This window comes from Nyctereutes procyonoides, unplaced genomic scaffold, assembly GCF_905146905.1.
Source record: "Nyctereutes procyonoides isolate TBG_1078 unplaced genomic scaffold, NYPRO_anot_genome, whole genome shotgun sequence".
Taxonomy (NCBI): Eukaryota; Metazoa; Chordata; class Mammalia; order Carnivora; family Canidae; genus Nyctereutes; species Nyctereutes procyonoides.
This window is the reverse complement of record NW_026575135.1, coordinates 72,190,560-72,213,192: the sequence shown is the minus strand read 5'-3', so window position 1 is coordinate 72,213,192 and position 22,633 is coordinate 72,190,560. Positions and strand designations below refer to the sequence as shown.

Sequence of the window (22,633 nt, the reverse complement as noted above, 5' to 3'; positions counted from 1 at the left end):
GGCCAACAACACTGTTAGGTTTATAATGCCAAGTAAAAATAAGTCAAAAAAAATATAAGACTACCAACCAGTTGGCCTTGTCCTATCTGGTTCTTGTAACATAATCCAAGATCGTGGAGGTGGCTGTTCTGTTGAAACTAGTTGAATATAAAACAAAAAATTAAGCAATATTCTTATACATCTTCCTAAAAAAAATCGTTTGAACAAATGACCACTTACTTCTTTTTGCAGTACCTGCCAAATTATCAAGCAAATAGTTCAGTAGCCTTCTTGTTCCATCTGGTTCCAGATAGAGGTTCAATATATCCTGGGTAAGTGGATTTCCTGGAAATATTTTAAGTAGGTAAAATGAAACCAAGAAAGGTAACAAAATATTTCAAAAGTAAGAAACGTACCAAAATTATCAGATCATCTATAACAATGTATATAGTTACTAGTAATACACCAAACTAGAGGAAGTATTTTTTCAGTTCTTGATGTAAAGAATAAAAATGATTCATACCATGTTCTATAGAAGTATCCAGAAAGTGACTCTTGTGGACTGATGTCAATCTAGAAGAGATCTAATAGTGCTCTATATCTGGCCCTGCCTCAACATTTTTACGACAATCAAACCCAAGTGAAACCAGAAGGGGAAGAGTGGGAAGGAGGGGTCAGACAAGGGAAAGAGGACAACTACTATAATAAATCAGAGAATCAAAACTTAAGAATACAACATAAAGCTAACAAGAAGTTATCCTAATGACAAATGTAGTCTGCACTTAAGATTTTAAAAATTCTACTAAATAAAGTAATAACAAGATGGAACAGATCTGGTTTAAGATTAAGTCACTCCGAGGAAAGGGAAAAACCCCAGGGCTATAAGCCATCTGTAAATTCAATAACTGTTTCATAAGTGCCACAAATGAAAGCAAATGCAATGGTTTACATTGCTCTACAAGTAATTACATTACTCTACAAGAGTCTCAAATCCTTTCAGAAGGGTATCTTACATACTTATGAAAATTAACAGTACAATGAACTGCTGTGAACATCAAAGTTCCTATCCATGCCACACAGGGATATGTATATTATTCTGGATGCTACAGCTCCACTTTAAGAAAGACTAATAAATATTAAAGATTGAAGAAGAAAAATGATTAATAAATCATAAAGTGATTATAAGGTTTTAACCATGCCAAATGAAAAAAGATTTTCAAAAGATGTTGCCCCCCCCTTCTCTGGCAGAGGAGTGTTAGAGAAAGCCAGCAAAAACAGAAGGTTTAAGTAAGATCCACAGTTTCATAATATGACTATGTCCAGTTTCAAGTAAAAAAAATCACTCATCATACCAAGAACTAGTAAGATTTCAAAACTAAATGAAGAAAAATAAAATTCCAACACCAAGATGACAAAACATTAGAATGATCTGATCTAAATACAGCAGGCATGACAAAAATACTTAAATGGGAAATTACAAACATGTTTCAAGTAAATGAAAAAACAGGGAGCCTCTACAAAGAAAAGGAACAAATGTATAAAACACATTTAAAAAAATGAAAATATTAAAACTAAAAAATGAAATAAACGAAATAAAAAGTTCAGTGGATGGGTTCAACAGCAAAATAGAGGGTCAGAGGAGAGAAGCAATGAACTAGAAGACAGAATAGTAAGAATTACCCAATCTGAACAACAGAAAGGAAACTGAGAACACTGAACAGAGCCTTAGGGACCTGTGGGACCACAACAAAATTCTAAGTTTCATGTCCTTGGAGTTGTGGAAGCAGAGAACAAGCAGCACTGAGCTGAAACAGTACTCAAAGAAATAATGCTCAAAAACTCCCCAAATTTGGAGAGAAACACAAACCTGTAGATTCAAGAATCTGATAAAACCCAAAAAGGATACACTTAAAAGAATTTGCAGCAAGCCACATCATAATTAAACTTCTGAAAACTAAAGACAAAGAAAAAAATCTTGAAGGCAGCCAGAGAAAAACATCTTACCTCTAGGGAGAACACAATTTGAACAGTAACAGATTTCTCATCACAAGCCATGGGTGGTCAAAGGGAAGTGACACAATATATTTAAGTGCTGAAAGAAAAGAACTCGTAACCCAGAGTCAATACCCAATGAACATAGCCTTTATTTTTATATATTTTTTTATTTATTTTTATTTTTAAAAGATTTTATTTACTTAATTGAGAGAGAGAGAGAGAGAGAGAGAGAGAGAGAGAGAGAACATGAGCAAGGAGGAGGGGCAGAGGGAGAAGGAGAAGCAGGGAGCCCAATGTGGGACTCCATCCCAGGACCCTGGGATCATGACCTGAGCCGAAGGCAGATGCTTAACCAACTGAGCCACCCAAACGCCCCTGGAAATAGCCTTTAGGAGAGAAGAAAAATAAAGACATTCTCAGAGGACAGAAAACTAAGAGAATCTACTGCCAGCAGATCTACCCTAAAAGAATCAGAAGTTCTCCAAATCCAAAAGAAATGATGAAAGAAGGAACCCTGAAACACTAGAAAGAAAGAAGACTATGGTCTTCAAAAGGGGGCAAATATAATAGCCTTATCTTCACTTAAGATTTCTAACTCATGTTCAGCAGTTAAAATATTTTTGTAACACTGGTTTGGTTCTAAATATACGTAGAGAAAATATTTAAGATGATGGGAGCCAATAAAAAGTCATAAAGAGAGTTAGGGATCCTGTATTTCATTCAAAATGATAAAATGAAAGCAACTAGTAGACTTGATAAGTTATATATATTGTCCATAAGAAACTCACTTCAAATACAACACTCTAAGCAGGCTGAAAGGAAAAGGATGGAAAAAGAGGTCATGAAAACCTTAATCAAAGGAAAGTAGTAGTGACTAATTAGCATCAGATAAAGTCAATCTCAGAGAAAATAAATTTACTAGAGACAGAAAGTGACATTATGTAATGATGGAGAACATATAGCAATTTTAAGCATGCATCCACAAAATGACAGACTGAAAAATACTTTAGCAAAAACTGATAGAACTGAAAGGACAATAGAGAATCAACAATTATGGTGGGAGATGTTAACACTCCTCTCTCAACAACTTGACAAAACTAGGAAAAAACCTTGTAACACCATCAATCTAATGGGCACTAACTAGATTAATATATAGGATCCAGTTGAGATTTAGAGAACATTCTATCCAACAATAGCACAATACATATTCTCCAGGGCCTAAGAGACATAAACTAGTATAGACCATACCCTGGGCCATAAACTACCAAATTTCCTCAAATTTAAGAGAACTTAAATCCTCCACAATTCTTCAATCACAAGGGAATCACACAAAAAATCAGTACTGATAAGACAAAAGGGAAATCTGCAAACAGTTGGAGAATTCTAAATAATCCATGGGTCAAAAAGGATGTTTTAAGGAAAATTTTACAACGTGCTGAATTAGTGAAAATGAAAACACACCTTATTAAAATTTGTGGTTGGACACAACTTAAGTAGAGCCAAGAGAGAAATTGAGAGCACCTAATGCATACATTAGAAAAGGAAAATTTTCAATTCAATAATCTAAACTCCCATCCTAAGAACCTAGAAAGAACAAAATAAAATCAAAATCAAATCAAATCAAAAGCAAATAGAAGGATTAAAAATACTAAAGAAAAAAAAATACTAAAGAACAGGAATCAATGAAATTAAAAACAGGAAAAATAGAAGGAGTTTTTAAAAAGATGTTTCTTGGGATGCCTGGGTGGCTCAGTGGTTGAGTGTTGAGTATCACCTCAAGGTGTGATCCTGGGATCGAGTCCCACACTGGGCTCCCCACAGGGAGCCTGGTTCTTCCTCTGCCTATGTCTCTGCCTCTCTCTGTGTGTCTTTCATAAATAAATAAAATCTTAAAAAAAAAAAAGCTGTTTCTTTGAAAAGATCAATAAAATCAGTAAACCACTACCAAGACTGACAAAGAAAATGAAGACAAAAATTACCAATATAAAAAATGAAAGGGGTTATCACTACAAACCCTACAGAAATCAAAAGGATAAGAGAACATTATGAAGAACTCTACATACATAAATTTAAACACATATATGAATGGGCCATTTCCCTGGGGGGGAAAAAAAAACTGACCAAACTCAGTATGTAATTTAAATAGCCCTATGCCTATTAAAGGAAACAAATTCATAATTTAAAGACTACCAGAAAAGAGGGGCACCTGGGTGGCTCAGTTGGCTAAGCGTCAGACTCTTGATTTTGGCCCTGGGAATGATCTGAAGAGTCATAGGATCAAGCCCTGAGTCAGGCTGTGTTCAGCACAGAATCCACCTGAGATTCTCTCTCCTCCTCTTCCTGTGCCCCTCCTCTCTACTCATGCATACTCTATAAACAAACAAACAAATAAAATCTTAAAAACTCCCAGAAAAGAAATACCCAGGCCCAAATTGTTTTGCTGGAAAATTCTACTAAACACTTAAAGAATTAACTCTAATTCTATAGACTCCTTCAGAAAGAGGGAACACTTCCAAAATCATTTTATAAAGCTAATACCAAACCAGACAGAGTGAGCATAAAACAAATAAAACTAAAGACAGGCCAGCCTGGGTGGCTCAGCGGTTTAGCACCGCCTTCAGCCCAGGGCGTGATCCTGGAGACCCGGGATCTAGTTCCATGTCGGGCTCCCTGCATGGAGCCTGCTTCTCCCTCTGCCTCTCTATCTCTCTTGCTCTAATAAATAAATAAAATCTTAAAAAAAAAAAAAAAAAACTAAAGACAAATACCTCTCATGAATATTGAGTCAAAGATCCTTAAGAAAATATTAGCATACAGAAGTAAGCAATAAATAAAAAGAATGAGAACCGTGACCAAGTGGGATTTATTCCAGGAATACAAGGCTGGCTCAATATACAAAAGTCAAAGCAAAGAAGCAAAATTTTAAAAAACAAAATTATATAATCATATCAACTGATGCAAAATAAGCACCTGACAAAATTAAAAATTCTCAGAAAAAGAGGAATAGAGGAAAACTTTCTCAAATTGGTAAAGACAATCTATAAAGTACTTACTGCTAACATTATACTTAACAATGAAGACAAAATACTTTAAAAAAAAGATCAGGAAAAAGAGGATGTCTGTTCTCACAACTCTTATGCAACATAGTGCTAGAAGTTCTAGTCAGTACAATAAAGCAAGAATAGGAAAGAAAAAGCAGACAATACTGGTAAGAAATAAAATCATCCCTCTTTGCAGATAACAGAATTCTCTACTTCACAGAAAATTCCCCAAAAAAATTGTACAAAAAAAAAAAAAAAAAAAAGCAACCCTAGAACTAGAAGTAAATTCAGTAAGGTGGAGGATACAAGTTAAAAATCAAATTCAAAAAGACATAGGCACCCCTATATTTACTGCAGCATTATTTACAATAGCTAAGATACGGAAGCAATCCAAGTATCCATCCACAGATGAATGGATAAAGAAGATGTGGTATACACATACGATGGAATATTACTCAGCCATAAAGAGATCTTGCCATTTGCTACAACATGGATGGACCTACAAGATGTTATACTAAGTGAAATAAATCAGAGAAAGATAAATATTACATGATTTCACTTTATGTAGGGTTCAGCTAACAGGGAAACACAAATTAAACCACAGTGATATCACTAACACCTCAGAATAGTGACAACACCAAGCTGGTGACAATTCAGAGTAACTGGATCACTCATTTATCACTGGTGAAAATGTCAGATAGTACAACCACTCTGGAAAACAGTTTGGCTAGAAAACTAAACATGACACTAACATATGACAGAGCAAACTGCATTCCTGGGCATTTATCCTAGAATAATGAGGACTTAATGAAGACTTATGTTTCCACAATAACCTGTACACAGAATTGTTCATAGCTGCTTCATCCATAATTGCCAAATATTGGAAAGCCAGATGTTCTTCAATAGGTCACTGGTTAAACAAATCATGATACATCCATACCATGGAACACTGCTCATCAATGTAAAGGAGCAAACACGCAACAACCCGCGCGAATCACCAAAAAATTAACCTGAGTGAAAGAAACCAATCTCAGAAGGTTACATACAGCACAATCTACTTATACAATATTCTTGAAATTTCAAAACTGTAGAAATGGGGACCATTATCAGTGGTTGTTTGAAGTTAACAAGTGAGCTTGAGCTGGGGCAAGCTCAGAAAAATAATAGAATTTGTCCCAAAAGAAGTGCAATCAGTGAAACAATCCTTCCAGGAAAGAAACATAAAACCTGGATGTCAAACATTAGAGGATCTTTCTGAAAAAGAACAGGGATCCTCAAAAACTAAGGTGCCACAAGACTGGCCTACCCCTTCCCACACTTCAAAGGCTTTCATACATATTAACTCAATGTCAAAATCTGTGACCAATGACCCCTCACTTCAAATACAATTGTGAATCCTTACAGAAATGAATACAGTCAAAGGTAAGATAAATACTGCAAGATTACAAAACCTGAAACTACTAAAAGGACATAAAAATAGTAGCTGTCTCTGGGATGAGCAAGGGACCTGAAGAAGAACAAAGAGGGTTTTCACACTCTATAATGTCCTGTTTCTTATGCATTAGAAAATAGACACAAAAGTCACAAAATACTGTTAATTCTTATGGTTAATATATAGATACACATTGCTACATTTTATATTTTTGTTTCTCAAAGTTAAAACAAGAAAATTTAAAAGGTACACTCACCATAGGGAGACAGAACAGATCTACAGCTCGCTCACATTTCCTTGACCTTTATTTTAAGGAGCCTCAGCCAAGCCAAGCCCACACAGAAAAACTTTCCAAAGAATCATTTATAAAGCTGATGTTTGTTGAATATGGCTTTACATACATTTGTAAATGTATTTTTTGTATTTTCTATTTTACTTATTTTTGTGAAATTACTGTTACTTTTATGATATGAAATGGATTTATAGGAAATAAAATCTTATTTCTTAAGAAATAAGAGTAAAATTCTTGAAGACTTTATTATGTGACTTTTTTAGGAATCGATTATAGAGTAAGGTAGATACAAGACTGGTAAAGAACCACTTAATGTGCTAAAAAAAAAATTCTAGGTACTGACATATTAAAAATATAACTTTTAGGGGCATCTGGGTGGCTCAGCTGGTTAAGCATCTGTCTTTGGCTCAGGTAAAGATCCCAGAGTCCTTGGGATTGAGCCCCACATCAGGGTCCCTGCTCAGTGGGAGAGTCTGCTTATCCTCCTCCCTCTGCCCCTACTACTGTTTGTGCTCTCTCAAATAAATAAAATCTTTAAAAAATATATGACTTTAAATTTTGCTGATTAAAAAAATATGTAATTCCTAATAGTTCTCACTGGATCAATTATGTCCTCAAATTCTAATCAATTAATGAAGTCCTCATAAACCAAGTTTTAAAAAATGCTCAAAAACTGATCGTTATTAGTTATTAGCAGGTTCAAATGTATCACAATTTTTCACTCACTGATTTCTGCATTCTGTGAGTCTCTGGTTTTTTAGATTTGAATACAAGGGGGGAAAAAAAGCCATTCATAGTATGATGAAACAAAGTATGACCTCAGGAATGCATCATCAGAACGTAGAACTGACTGAAACAAAGGCTTTCTAGAAAGCAAAGTTGGGCTAGCAGTGAAAAAGAATACAAAGGTTAGTAGACAGTCTACTAGTGGACAAGACAAAAAATCCTGGGATATATCTAATAAACTGATGAAGTTTGGAGAAGAGTGAGCCTGATAATCCCTGGCAAAAGGATTCCCTTGTATAGCTTTTTTAGACTCAAAGACATATATACAAACCACAAGAAACACAAATATGGGAAATCATACCTTTCAGGCCTAAAGTCTGCAACTGAAACAGTTTTCCCAGCTCAAAAGGTAGAACTCGTAACAGGTTGTTATTTAAATGGAGTTCCCTGTGGATGTAAAAATTCCATGTCAGTATATATATTACCTTTTAACTCATAGCTAAAATTAGCAATATAGTTTTTTTTTTTAAGATTTTATTTATTTATTCATGAGAAACAAAGAGAGAGAGGCAAAGACATAGGCAGAGGGCAAAGTAGGCTCCCTTCAGGGAGCCCAATGAGGGACTTGATCAGGGACTCTGGGACCATGCCCTAAGCCGAAGGCAGATGCTCAACCGCTGAGCCACCCAAGTGTCCCAGCAATATAGTTTCTAAGAATATAATCTTCTAAGAATGACAAAATCATATTACATTCCAATGTCCAGAACAGTACTTCTTCAACGATATATAGTAAAAAATAAAACAACAAAAAAGTCCCAGACTGCCACAAACTGATACATTTTTAAAATACAAGAAAAAATTAAATTATGAGAAAAACGAGATGGGGAAAAAAGACCAACAAAACACAACCCCTAATTTTAAAAAAGTATTAAATTCAACAGATACAAAACTACTCTCACATGTTGGGTATTTCACTGCAGGTTGATGACACAGTTTACAAACTGGCACAGTCCACAGACCACCCCAAGAGCAGAGTTGAACCAACACATGTGGAGTCTACTACAGCTTTAAGAAAGAAGGAATGATAAAACAGCCTAACTTATGAATTGTTAAAGGAGAATTACAATGATCGTGTAGCACCAACTGTAAATAGCTCATGACAGCTGCAAAATTAAGTTTATCATTAACATTTCTCCAAATTAAAGTTTTGCTTTAGAAATGTCAGCTATGTTAACTACTAATTATTATTTTAATGATTCTTTTGTACAGATAACCATATTGTAACTATCAAAGGAGTCTTCAGTAGGAAAAAAAGACCCAACCAACACTGAGATACTTAAAATTTTCTAAATAAGTTTATCAATTTTTATTTTTTTAAAGATTTTTATTTATTCATGAGAAACACACATACACACAGAAAGAGAGAGAGGGGGGCAGAGGCAGAGACCCGGGCAGAGTTGGAGAAGCAGGCTCCATGCCGGGTGCCCGATGTGGGACTCAATTTCATGATTCCAGGATCACGCCCTGAGCCAAAGGCAGATGCTCAACCACTGAGCCACCCAGGTATCCCTATTTATCAACTTTAAATGTAAATAAGAACTACTTCTATAATCCCCTGGTTCTTGGAATTTAAATGTACCTTGGTTTTTACTTAATGAACCAGAGGCTGGTGAGGCCATAAACCAAACAGGAACAACTAGTTTCAATTTATTTCCACATATATCACATAGGAAAGGAGGTCTTTAAAGGAGATTAAAAATGGTCATAGTTTATACTCAGTAATTAAGCCTAAAACAATGTCAAAATGCTGGACTGGGAGCAATAAAGGTAAAGAAACTCTCACAAGGTCCTTATTTCTTTTTACTATGCAGCAAATGGTAGAAGGCAGCAAAAAAGCCAGTGGAATCAAGAGAAAAGGCAGGTAATATGAAATGGGGCAAGATTTCCCATTAGGATTAGCATACTAACTGGAACTTAGCTTTACATTCAACTTGGGTAGATCCCATCTACCTTATAAAACAGAGATAATAAAATAAATAGCAATTACCATTAAATACAGTTTGTGTCAGGCAGGGTGCTGGTAGTTTCTCACTCATTACTACAATTATCTCTCATTTTAGCCCTGGCCAGGTAACTATTATACAGCAACGTTACAGAGAATAAAACGCTCAGCAAGTTTAGGAAGCTTGCCCAAAATCAACACCCTGTAAAGTCAGGATTCCAAATTGAACTGGGTGACTCCATGCCCTATCTACCTCCTATACTCCACATGATAGTCCCCGAAACCCAGTGACTAATTCTAGCTTCTTTCAAGTCCAGGCTTTATTACCATCATGCATATAAGCCCACGGATGGCTCATTAACAGTGGTTTCCGGGACCCTGTGTTAACCAGGGTATGATGCCCCAGAATCTAGGGGTGGAAAGTACCACAACTGTCTGTCATAGGTGAGTGTGTATGTGGGATAACATAACTGCCTTCTATCTGTCTATCCCCACTTGTCCAAATAAAGTACATCATACAAAATGTAGCAATAAAACAAATTTTAGGCAAGATAACTACTGGATTTATTATTTATTGGTTGACATTCAAGTTTCTCAGAAAACTTCATGTAAAGGTTATAGTTAGGTTTGCTTTTGTTCAAATACCATTTCATCGGTTCTGCTATTTCCGGGCAAAATAAATGCCTTATTTTGTTTGTAGGGAGTATAAAGTCATCTAAGAAGTAAAGTCTGCACACCTGAGTGATACCATGTTTCCGAGTTCTGCCGGTAAACTCCGGATTTTATTAGAGGACAGGTCCAGATACACCAGATTGTGAAGCTTGGCAATGTCTGAAGGAATGCGGGACAGGGAATTGTCACTCAGGTGCAAAGCCGTCAAGTGAGTTAGTGACCACAAAGATGAGCTTAAGCTTCTTACTTTTCCTGTAAGAGAAGAAAAAAATTGGGAAAGGATTATATAATGCTCTCTATAGTTTGGTCCCTGGATTAAGGGACATTTAAATGTTTCTTTGAGTAATAATAATTTATCATACAAAAAATTGTAAGGAAGGGTTTAACAGGAGAAAGCTTACCTATTCTAGAAGGATGCGCTGCTATTAGGTTAAACTCCCCTTAGCAAACTAAAAAATCTAATGTTTAGAGTACACCATTATTTTTAAGTGCACAATAGTTAAGACTCTATTCTTTAAAGTTGCTACTTAGCTATGACATGCAAGAAAAGGTATGAATAATTTATAGTAATGATAAATCCAGTATTTCACCATAATTAATTTGGAATTATGGCAAAAAAAAAATCAAATCCAGTATCTGAGAAGCTATTCCTACTCTAGAAAATAAGAATTCTGCCTGAAAACAAAAGGTATACAATATATTCTCAGATTAGCAGAGTTAAGCTGTACTGAATAATTACAAGCAAAAATACCCAGAAACATTACAGATATGAAACCATAAATACATAATCAAACAATAGTAGACACAGGATTTAGTAACAGAAAACAATTACTTCAATGCAACATTAAACTAGTACTTCGGTAACATCTTGATAAGATGCTAATTTTTCTACAGTCCATTGAAGAACTAAGAACTTCCCCCCAATCTCTTTAATGGTCCAGGATCTAGTCTGAGAAAGAATGAAACAGAGATGTACTGGAAATACACTAGTCTTTAGGACCTAATTTTCTATTGGCTGAAAAAGCAATCTTGAGACTTCTAATCAGGATAGAGTAACAGGGACCAAATTTACTATCCTACCTGAACAACTATCATACCAGACAATATACATGAATCAACAGATTTCAGATATCAGACATCAACCAGGACAGAAGAGTGACCCCACCCCTGAAGGATCACAAACCAGGCAACTTGTGGACAGTAACACAGGGAAGGGATCCTAGGGGCAGCACAGTGATCTCCCCCAAGTTCTGGAGACAGGGAAGCCAAGATGACTAGAATTTACGAAGGCAGAGTACCAGAAAGGAGAGAGATGAACAGAAAAAGAAGTCTGGAGATAGGAAAGAGATCCCTCCTCAAGTTTTCAGCTGAGTACCTATCATTATAAATATGCAAGAAACTGCCTGAGCCAGAGGGAACACCCAAAAGGAAAAGAAACAACAATCCCCAGGTTTATGCAAAACTGAGACTGATATTCCCAACTACCAGAGGGAAGATTTCATAACTCAAAAGGTGCCAGACTTAGCGATACAAAATTAGCCCTAGCATCACTTGCCATCAGGGAAATACAAATCAAAACCACAATGAGATACCACCTCACACCAGTGAGAATGGGGAAAATTAACAAGGCAGGAAACAACAAATGTTGGAGAGGATGCGGAGAAAAGGGAACCCTCTTACACTGTTGGTGGGAATGTGAACTGGTGCAGCCACTCTGGAAAACTGTGTGGAGGTTCCTCAAAGAATTAAAAATAGACCTGCCCTACGACCCAGCAATTGCACTGTTAGGGATTTACCCCGAAGATTCAGATGCAATGAAACGCCGGGGCACCTGCACCCCGATGTTTCTAGCAGCCATGTCCACAATAGCCAAACTGTGGAAGGAGCCTCGGTGCCCATCGAAAGATGAATGGATAAAGAAGATGTGGTTTATGTATACAATGGAATATTACTCAGCCATTAGAAACAACAAATACCCACCATTTGCTTCAACGTGGATGGAACTGGAGGGTATTATGCTGAGTGAAGTAAGTCAATCGGAGAAGGACAAACAGTGTATGTTCTCACTTATTTGGGGAATATGAATAATAGTGAAGGGGAATATAAGGGAAGGGAGAAGAAATGTGTGGGAGATATCAGAAAGGGACACAGAACATAAAGACTCCTAACTCTGGGAAACAAACTAGGGGTGGTGGAAGGGGAGGAGGGCGGGGGGTGGGGGTGAATGGGTGACGGGCACGGAGGGGGACACTTGACGGGATGAGCACTGGGTGTTATTCTGTATGTTGGTAAATTGAACACCAATAAAAATTAATTTATAAAAAAAAAAAAAAATTACTAGGCATGCAAAGCAGAAAAATAACAGCCATAATGAAGAGAGAAAGCAATCAATCAAAACCAGTCTAGAAGAGATAAGGACAATAAAATTAAGTCATTAGAAACTACTCTAAGTGTATTCTATATGGTCAGAAACTAGAAGACTAATAAACTTGTTAGGCAGAGATATAAGATAGCAAAGACACCCAAAGTGAACTTCTAAAGTTGAATACCATGTCTAAAATGAAGATACAGCAATAAAACTACGCAAATTAAAAGAGAAAAAATTCACATCTTAGACAACTTTAAACAGCCTAATATATACATAATTGGTGTCCTGAAAATAGGTATGTGTTGGGGACAGAAAAAAAAATCTTAAGAAATAAACCCAAAAGACAACTGGATATCCATTCACATTCAAAAGAATAAAGTTAAACCACTACCTCATACCATATACAAAAATTAACTCAAAACCTCTTGGAAGAAAACATGCAATTATGCAATGGTATGTTAGATAGGACACTAGTAGCACAAGCAACAAAAAATATGTTAATTGTACTTCACTAAAATTAAAACCTTTTGTGCCTCAAAGGGCACCATCAATAAAAAAGTGAAAAGATAACCCACAGAATAGGAGAAAATATTTTAAAATCATAAATTTATTGAGACATTTGTATCCAGAACATATAAAGAACTGATACAATTCAGTAAGAAAAGACAAATAATTCAATTTAAAAGTGGGCAAAGAACAGGTACTTATACAAGTGGCCAAGGCACATGGAAAGATGCTCAGTATCGCCAGACAGGTAAGATAAGGTAAGGTAAGGTTAATCAAAAAGCACAATGATATACAATGATATACTACTTCATACACACTAAGATAACTGTAATCAAAAAAACACAGATGACAGCAAGTATTGGCAAGGAGTACAGAAACTGGAACCTTCATACACTGCAGATGGGAATATAAAGTAATGAAGCCACTCTGGAAAATAGTATGGCAGCTCCCGGAAAAGGTTAAACACAAGTTACTGCATAAGCCATCAATTCATTCCTACATATATATCCAAAAGAAAGAAAAACATGTATCCACATAAAAATTTATACATGAGTATTTATAGCAGAATTATTAAGAGTTCAAGAAGTGGAAACAATCCAAATATCTGTCAACAGATTAATGGATAAATAAAACATGGTGTATTCATACAACAGTATATGAAATATTAATACATGCTAAAACATGGATGAACTTTAATATTTTGCTAAATGGAAAAAAACTGGTGATCATATATTATAGGATTCCACTTATTTGAAATGTCCAGGACAGTAACAAATCCACTGAGACAGAAAAAAGATTAATGCTTACCCAAGGGCTGGCTAATGGAGAAGAAATGAGGAACATCACTAATGTGTACAGGGTTTCTTTTGGGGACAATGAAAATGTCAAATTGATTGTGGTAATGAGTGCACAACTCTATGAATATACAAATCACTGAATGTGCATTTTAAGTGGTTAAATTATGTAAGATATATCTCAAGCTATTACAAAAAGAAAAAAATGAAGACAAAGAGGCAGAAAAATTCTCCACTTTTGATGAAAACTAAAAACTTAGACACAAAAAGCTCATGAAACCCAAGTGCACGAAAACTCCATGAAGAACAACTACAGGAAGGCACCATTTTAATCAAATGTCTGAAAACAAGTGATAAAGAGAAAAATCTTAAAAGCTGTCAGAGGAAAAATAATTACACAGAGAAACAGATAAAATGTTGCAGACTTCCACTTATAAAAAAAAATGTGAGAGAAGACAGCAGTAATCTTTAATGTACTGGAAGGGGGAAAAAAATCCTCAGAGTCTAACAACCCAGCAAAAATATCTTTCAAAAATGAAGGCAAGTTACAAGATAAAAAGAGCCATAGAGATGGATGGTAGCGAGGGTAGCACAACATTATGAATGTCATTTGGTAAAAACCTTCCCACAGGATGCTCAGCGGTTGAGCATTTGCCTTTGGCTCAGGGCATGATCCCAGAGTCCCAGAATCGAGTTCCACATCAGGCTCCCTGCATGGAGCCTGCTTCTCCCTCTGCCTGTGTCTCTGCCTCTTTCACTGTGTCTCTCATGAATAAATAAATAAAATCTTTAAAAAAACAAAACAAAACAAACTTTCCCACAAACAAGATTCAAAAACCAGAAGAGCTCACTGGTGAATACAACCAAACTTTTAAGGAAGAACAATTCTACACAGATTGAGCCAGAAAACTGAAAACAAAAAGATACTTTCCAATTCATTCTATGAGGCCAACATCACTCTGATACTAGTACAAAAAAACCTACAAATCAAATCCTTCATGAACATAAATGCAAATTTTAACAAATCAAATCTAACAATATATTAAAAGGATAATAACCAAGGAAGACTGGTCCCAGGAAATTCAAGGTTTGTTAAGTACTAGAAAAAAAAGTTACTCAAAAGAAAATATTCAATTATTCATTAGAAAAGAGAATCATCTATAGAGATGTAGAAAAAGCATTTGACAAAATAACATTTAAAATCAGCACCTAATCAAATCAAATCATCAATTTAAATTTTTTTTTTTTTTATTTACTCATGATAGTCACAGAGAGAGAGAGAGGCAAAGACACAGGCAGAGGGAGAAGCAGGCTCCATGCACCGGGAGCCCGATGTGGGATTCGATCCCGGGTCTCCAGGATCGCGCCCCGGGCCAAAGACAGGCGCCAAACCGCTGCGCCACCCAGGGATCCCCCAAATCATCAATTTAAAAAAAGCAGCTCTCTCAGTAAGCTTAGAACAGAACTTCTTCAATCTTGATAAAGGGCATCTATAAGAAGGTTAATGATAAAAGAATTAATGTTTTCTCCTAAGATCAGAAACAAAGTAAGATATGTCCACTATCACCATTTCCATTCAAAATTATGCTGTAAGTTTTAGCCAATTCAGTAAGACAAGAAAAACTTTGAAGTGGAAAGAGAGAAGTAAAGCCATGGCACAATCATCTATGTAAAATCCTAAGATTCTATAAAAATACTAATCAGGGAGTTTTTAGCAAGAGTGTAGAAATAATATATCAATATACAAAATATCTACTGTTTTTATACATAGCAACACACAATCAGAAACATATTTAAAATAACATCTACAATAACACCAAAATTATGAACACAGAAGCAAATCGGACAGAAAAACATGCAAGCAAGACCTGGGTACTAAACACTACAGAACACCCCAAAAGAAATTAAAGAAGTCCTAAATAGGTAGAGAGATATTCAGTGTTTAGAGATCAGAAGATTCAATATTGTTAAGATATTAGAGCTCCCTGAACTGGTTTAGAGAGTCAACACAGTCACAATCAAAATGCCAGCATGTCTAAAAACTGGCAAGCTGATTCTAAAATTCATATGGAAATTCAAAGGCCTTACAAAATTCAAAACAACTTTAAATGCTTTATTTACATGGAATATTAGCTGTATGCCGCAGTTCTATGAACTGAAAAGTAAATAAATTTGTTTTATAAATAGGCTGTGCTGTAGATTCTACTCTAATTATTACACAATAAGGAAAATCTAATTATTACACAATAAGGAAAATCTAATTATTACACAATAAGGAAAATCACTTTCTCAGATCAAGATCGATTTTATTACACAGCTGTACTGAGGTATAGTTGACATATATTAATCAGCATGTATGCAAAGTGAATGATGTGATGATATATTTGGATCTGTGTTGTGATGATATATTTGGATCTGTGTGTACATCTTTCAAACTATCACCACATTCAAGGAATATATCCATCAATCCCTAAAATCTGTAATTCTTTTTCCCCACCTCCTTCATCTGTCCATTCCCTTCCCCAATCCCAGGCAAACACTGTTCTGCCTTTTTCAACCATAGGATTGGTTTATATTTTGTAGAATTTTTATATAAAGGGAGTAATACAGTATATTTCTCTTTCTCTTTTTTTGGTCTAGCTTCTCTATTTATTTTGATTATTCATCCATGTAGTTGATTTTAATAGGTGATTCTTTTTTTACTATTCCATTATCTAGATATGCCAGCATTTGTTTAATCATTTACTTATTAAAATAATGTAGATGATTTCTAGTATTTGGCTATTACAAGTAAAGCTACATTTATGTACAATTCTTTGTAGAGGGTATAACTTTTCTCTTAGGCAACTACTTAAGAGTAAAACTGTTAAGTTTTAACATTTAAAAAAACTCAAAACTGTTTTTGCAAAGCGGTTGTCGAATTTTATGTAAACCACTTAAAACAACACAAACTACTGAGTGCATGTTTTGCATGTGTTTCAGCCTCAAGATGCTACTTAACAAAAAAAGAAGGGCTCGAAAAATGCATTTTTATATTTGAACTTAACAGAAGCATACAAAATTCTCAATCCAAAGGGTAGCCAGAAAAGAAACTAAGTAGTCTGTGAAGAAGAAAAGGGGGGGAAAAATCAAGTCTAAAGAGTCATGTATAAATACATCAGCCATCCAGGTGGGATTATCCTGACCTCAATTAAGAGGTGTATTTTGGGAAGTAATTCCATTCTAAAGTGTCCAGAATCCAGTGTCCAGACCAGGATTTCAGGCTCGTAGCTAGGGAAACTGCAACTTGGGAAAAGGAAGAAGACTGTGTTGTGAGAATGGCAAACTGGACTACGGGGAAGAGAGAGCCTAACTGAATTACATGAAGGGCACTAAAGAGAACAGTTGGCAGATTAAATACATAGATAGTGCTTAATTTAAACATAGTAAAGTTGATGGGGAAGGAATTTTACTGAACACAACAAAGCACATGAATTAACAAATGGAAGTTTCATCCAAAAGGAAAACACAACTGCAAATGCCCTGAGCCAAAGACAGCTGCTCAACTGCTGAGCCACCCAGGTGTCCCTACATGATTCTTAAATGTGATTTTAAAAAGAAAAAAAATTAAAAAAACGATGGAACTATGGACATTCAAACTTTTTGCTGTAAAAGATTTTCTAACACTGATCTAAGGTTAAGAGATTCTAAAAACATTAAAGGTTAGGATGCTTACAGTTTTGGGGCACCTGGGTGGCTGGCTCAGTGGTTGAGCATCTGTTCAGGTCGTTATCCCAGGGTCCTGGGATCTAGTTCCACATCAGGCTCCCCCGAGGAAGACTGCTTCTCCCTCTGCCTATGTCTCTGCCTCTCTCTCTGTGTCTCTCATGAATAAATAAAATCTTAAAAAAAAAAAAAAAAAGATTCCTTACAGTTTTAACTGCATTTTCACTTTTAAACTTGATTCCCTACAATGAAAGAGAAACAGATCATCACTTTAACTTTCCTCATCCACTCGTTACATCCTTTTTCATTATCAAATTTATATCCTCTCCAAGGAAGATAAACAAACGGCCAATTAACGTACTCTGGATTTCATGAGCCATCAGGGAAATGCTAATGAAAACCATAATGAAATACTTCTTTTACCCCCACTAAGATGACTAAATCAAAAAGACATATGTAACAATTTTTACCAAAGAGTGGAGAAATTAGAACCCTCCTACAAGGTTGGTTTAGAATGTAGAGTGATACAGAAACTCTGGAGAACAGTCTGGCAGTTATTCAAAAAGTTAAGCAATTACCATATGATCCAGTAATTCCACTCCTAAGTATCTACCTGAGAGAAATGAAAATACCCACATAAAAACTTGTACACAACTGTTCATTGCAGCACTATCCTTTAGAACCAAGTAGAAACAGTCTGTGACTTATAACAAGAAATACATACACATTTGGGGGGCATCTGAGTGCCTCAGTTGGTTAAGCATCAGACGCTTGGTTTCAGCACAGGTAATGATCTCAGGGTCCGGAGGCTGAGCCCTGTGTCTGGCTCCCTGCTCAGCTTGGGCTCCCTACTCAGTTCCGAGTCTACTTGTACCTCTCCCTCCCTCCACTTCACACACTTTGTCTCTCTCTCCTTCTAATAAATAAAATCTTGAAAAAAAAAAAAAGAAAGAAAAGAAAAATATGTTTGGTCTTCACCTGCTTCCAGAGTGGAGGCCCTAAAACCCTTGTAATTTCCTAAGTGATTAAGCAGTGAAGTATCTTTTGTTATCACAGGTACCCTCCTGAAAGACACTACTAGAGTTTTAACCTTAAGTGAGGTGACTTTCTATAGCCCCAGGAATGGGGGCTGGTTGCCAGGGAAGCCAATCAAGATGAGAGGGATGAAACTTTCAGTCCCCACCAGCCCAAAAATCTCAGCCCCACCAACAACCAGGAAGGAGAGAGGGGCAGGAAAAGTTATATCAATCTCCAGATTTAATCAACTGTGCCTAATGAAGCCTCTGAAGGAAACCCTGAACTGTGGAGTTCTGAGATTCCAAGATGAAGAATACAGAGAGGTAGGATGCTTGCGTGGCTCAGTGGTTGAGCATCTGCTTTCATCACAGGGCGTGATCCCAGGGTCCTGGGATCGAGTCCTGCATCAAATCCTGTGGGGAGCCTACTTCTCCCTCTGCCTATGTCTCTGCCTCTCTCTGTCTCTCATGAATAAATATATAAAATCTTAAAAAAAAAAAAAAGAATACAGGGAAGTATGCAAAGGGTGAGGGGTTCAGAAAGAGCATGGAAACTTCTTGCCTGTTCCCTACAACTTGCCTTCTGCATCTCCTTTCATTTGGCTGTTCTTGAGTTTTTATAATAAACCAGTATCTAGTAAATAAACTCTTTTCATAGTTCTGTGAGCCAATACAACAAATTAAACCCAAGGAGGGGTCCTGGGAAGCTCTGGATTTATAGCTCCTCGGTCAGAAGCACAATATAACAACCTGGACTTGTGGCTACTGTCTGAAGTTGAGGGAAACAGTACCATGGGACTGAACCCCTAACTTGTGGTACCTGACACTACTGTCAGAACTAAGTTAAAATCATAGGATACCCAGCTGAGATGGTGTCACGGAATTGCTTGGCGTGTGGAAAATGCTGTAATGTGTGGAAGTAGTGTTGTAATAGAGTACTGAAAGCAGAGGAGACACACAGGAGTGTATTTTTCCAGACAAATAAATGTGATGATACCTGCACATGGAATATTTAGCTGCTAACAGAAACGCAATCCTGACACATGCTACAATATGGATGAATCTTGAAAACATAATGCTAATGAAATAAGGCAGTCACAAAGGCCTCATGTTATATGATTCCATGTAGATAAAATGTTCAGAATAGGCAAATCTATAGACATAGAAAATAAATTATTGGTTACCTATGGCTAGGGGATTAGAGGGAAATGTGAAGGGGCTGCTAATAAGTACAAGGTTTCTTCTAGGATGCTAAAAATGTTTTCAAAGTGATTGTGGTAATAGTTGCGCAACTCTGTTAATAAAAGAATAAATAATAAAAAATAATAAAAACCCCCCAAACTGTGTACTTTACTGATGAACTGTAGGACATGTGAATTATATCTCAATAAAGCTGTTATATAAAAATTAAGTTTATAGTATAAGAGACAACAAAATTATATACAGAAAACAGTAATTTGTATGTATACAACAGTCGGATGAAAAAAAACAGTAGAAGATCCTATTTATAGTAAGAACCAAAAGGTAAAATACCTAGGAATAAATCTATTAACAAGTATTTAGACTTAAAGATACAAAGAGGAACAAATGGAAAGACTCCTATAAATCTCCCTAATTTATAAAATAATATGATCATGATAAAAATGCCAGGACTAGATAAGTTGATTCTGCATTTCATTATTAAAAAAATAGCTATCTAAAAAAAAATAAAAAAAAATAGCTATCATATGTCAAAACTATAAATGCATATATATCCCTTCTGACCTCCTATTAGGAGAGATGCAAACCAATCTACAAGGTTATTCACTGTGGCACTATTTGCCACAGACTGATCATCACTATAGTACCACCACATTGACAAATATTATGGAGCTTAAAAAGTACAAGAGAGTTGTCTATATACTTATCTCTCCAAATACAGTATTACATGAAGAAAAAAGCACAGTGCAGAAATACGTATACAGTATATTCTCTTTTGAATTAAAAATAAGGTGGGGAATGAGAATCTGTATTTGGCTTTGTATATCGTGAAGTACTCCAGAATAATGCAGAAGAAACTACTAACTCCGTGTGAATGCATATGTGTGGGCATGCTGGGAGCTGTAATATGTGTGGGGGGGTGGGGATGGAAGGGAGATCTCCACTGTATGCTTTTTTAGGTTCTCCATGTCTCCTCTTCCTGAGATGTCCTTAACTCCACTTTCCCCTGGCTAATATCATTAACTCAGTAGTCAGCTATTCTAGGATGCTTTCCCTGATCCTGCCAGGCTGGCTAAGACCGTCTTAGAGAAAAGATAATAGGTCAGACTTTTTGTCCTGTGTTTATCACAGTTTTATAATTATCTTCTTGGGAGTCTTCTCCTACAGCCTGCAAGATTCCTGAAATCTTATGTCCTATCATCTGCCACATTAGAAGTTTAAGAATAAATGAGTAAACAACATGTAAGTGATTTCCAGTAGTAAGTGATGACCTCAAAACTCCTATTCTGGATGTCCTGCCTCCACTTGAGTTCCCTCCGCTCCTGTTTACCTGTCCCCACTCTAAACTTCCTCAAAGCAGACACTAATTAAGGCAGAGGGCAGACAGCTGCACAAGCAGGTAACGTATTGAAAGCTGCTTGACTCCGGAGTACACTTACCAAAAGCTACACTCATCAAAAAGAACTAAATATTCTCTTAAAAAAAAAAATCAGAACTTGATCCAGAATTTTTTATTTTATTTTATTTTTTTGATCCAGAATTTGAGAGACATGGTCTACCACTCTTCCATGGAAAAACATGAATAGAGCATACTCAAACTTAACTAAACTCAAATTCAACTGAAGACTTCAAAATGTCAGAAAATGTCACAAACTAGAAAAGACTAACGTGTGGCCCTAGAGCTAATTAAGGCACCTGATTCAAATATCATTTCAAGACTACTGAGAACACCTGCTGTCTCCCTACCCCTCCTCACCTCCCATGGACGCAGCACCTGTGCCTGCTCTTCTGCGAGCCCTGTAGGCCAAAGAGCTGCAGGACATGCTGTGGGAACAGTTGGGGCCACTGCCCCACCTGGTCACCGTCTGCCAGCTCATGTGGCTGCCCTCAGGAGGCCACTCTTCTACCAAAGAGCTCCAATTGGTGGTGGAGCAGCGGTGCATGGCCAACACCAAGGAGCATGAGCAGATAAAAAATCTCAACCTTGGCTTTGCCAAAGTGAAGACACTTGTGCCATTTCTTCCCCAAAGCAGGAAACCTAGCAAAGGTGATATTCTTTAAGGTACAACTGATTATATGTAAGTTCTCAGTGATGTTTTCAGAGGAGCCAAAGAGTCTGAGAAACAAAATCCAGAGCACCAGAACCATAGCAACAATACTTCTGAAACGCCTGTGTCCTTGGCTAGAAAGCTATCAAGAAACATCACCCAACATGCCAGCTATACTGTGGGCTTGAAGAATGAGGAGGAAAGGCTCTGCTCAGATGGTGGCAGTGGTGAGTCAGCATACACTTGTCATCAGAGTGTGACAAGTCTACAACTGGAGTTATCTCCCCAACCAAGAGTCTGGACAGATTCCTAAAAGTGGAAGTCCTGAGTCACTGGCTCCCCCATGTATGAAAAGTGAAAAGGCCAGCCCAGGGCTCCCTTCTAGAAACAAATATATGCAGTCTTGAAAGCTTAAAAAAAAAAAAAAAAAAAAAGACTACCAAGCAGTCCAGACCCAAGGCCCCTTTTCCTGGAAGGTTCTTCAGGACGGCTCTGGTTAGTATATTTCTCCCTACCCTATACTGCCACCTCCAGGGCCTGGAACAAGTAGCTGCTGGGAGCTACAGATGTACCTCAAAAGCAGGCAATTACAATGCTACTGCCACACAATGGAAGAACAACCAGAGGAACATGAAAGTTGTTTGGTATCTGCAGATTCTTTAGGCAGAATTTAAAAATTTGTCTGCATCTGAATTTCCACTAATAGGAAGGTTACAGGAACAACAGAATAATTTGTTGACCAATCATCCTCCTGAGAGAAAAACTAATTGAAAACAGGGTACAAAACACAAAAATGAATATAAAAGCACTGGAGAACTACAAAGACAGCAAAGAAATGAGAGACAAAGAACTTAGA

At 36.5% G+C, this 22,633-nt stretch overlaps 1 protein-coding gene and 1 pseudogene across 3 annotated transcripts in view; one reads left to right on the top strand and one right to left on the bottom strand.

Moving 5' to 3' along the window:
• The window catches only part of CNOT6 (CCR4-NOT transcription complex subunit 6), a 69,726-nt gene that overhangs the window by 10,917 nt on the left and 36,176 nt on the right, over positions 1-22,633 (bottom strand). The window contains exons 2-6 of one of the 3 annotated variants that reach the window (XM_055302156.1): positions 17,524-17,689; positions 10,205-10,391; positions 7,827-7,912; positions 220-324; positions 69-137 (exon numbers count right to left, since the gene is read on the bottom strand). In XM_055302156.1, the coding sequence (XP_055158131.1) occupies positions 69-137; positions 220-324; positions 7,827-7,912; positions 10,205-10,218 (274 nt within the window). In that variant the 5' untranslated portion in view covers positions 10,219-10,391; positions 17,524-17,689. The remainder of the gene's footprint in view (positions 1-68; positions 138-219; positions 325-7,826; positions 7,913-10,204; positions 10,392-17,523; positions 17,690-22,633) is intronic. The other 2 variants (XM_055302155.1, XM_055302154.1) reach the window with 2 other exon arrangements.
• On the top strand, positions 21,491-22,128 carry LOC129494932 (factor in the germline alpha-like; annotated as a pseudogene).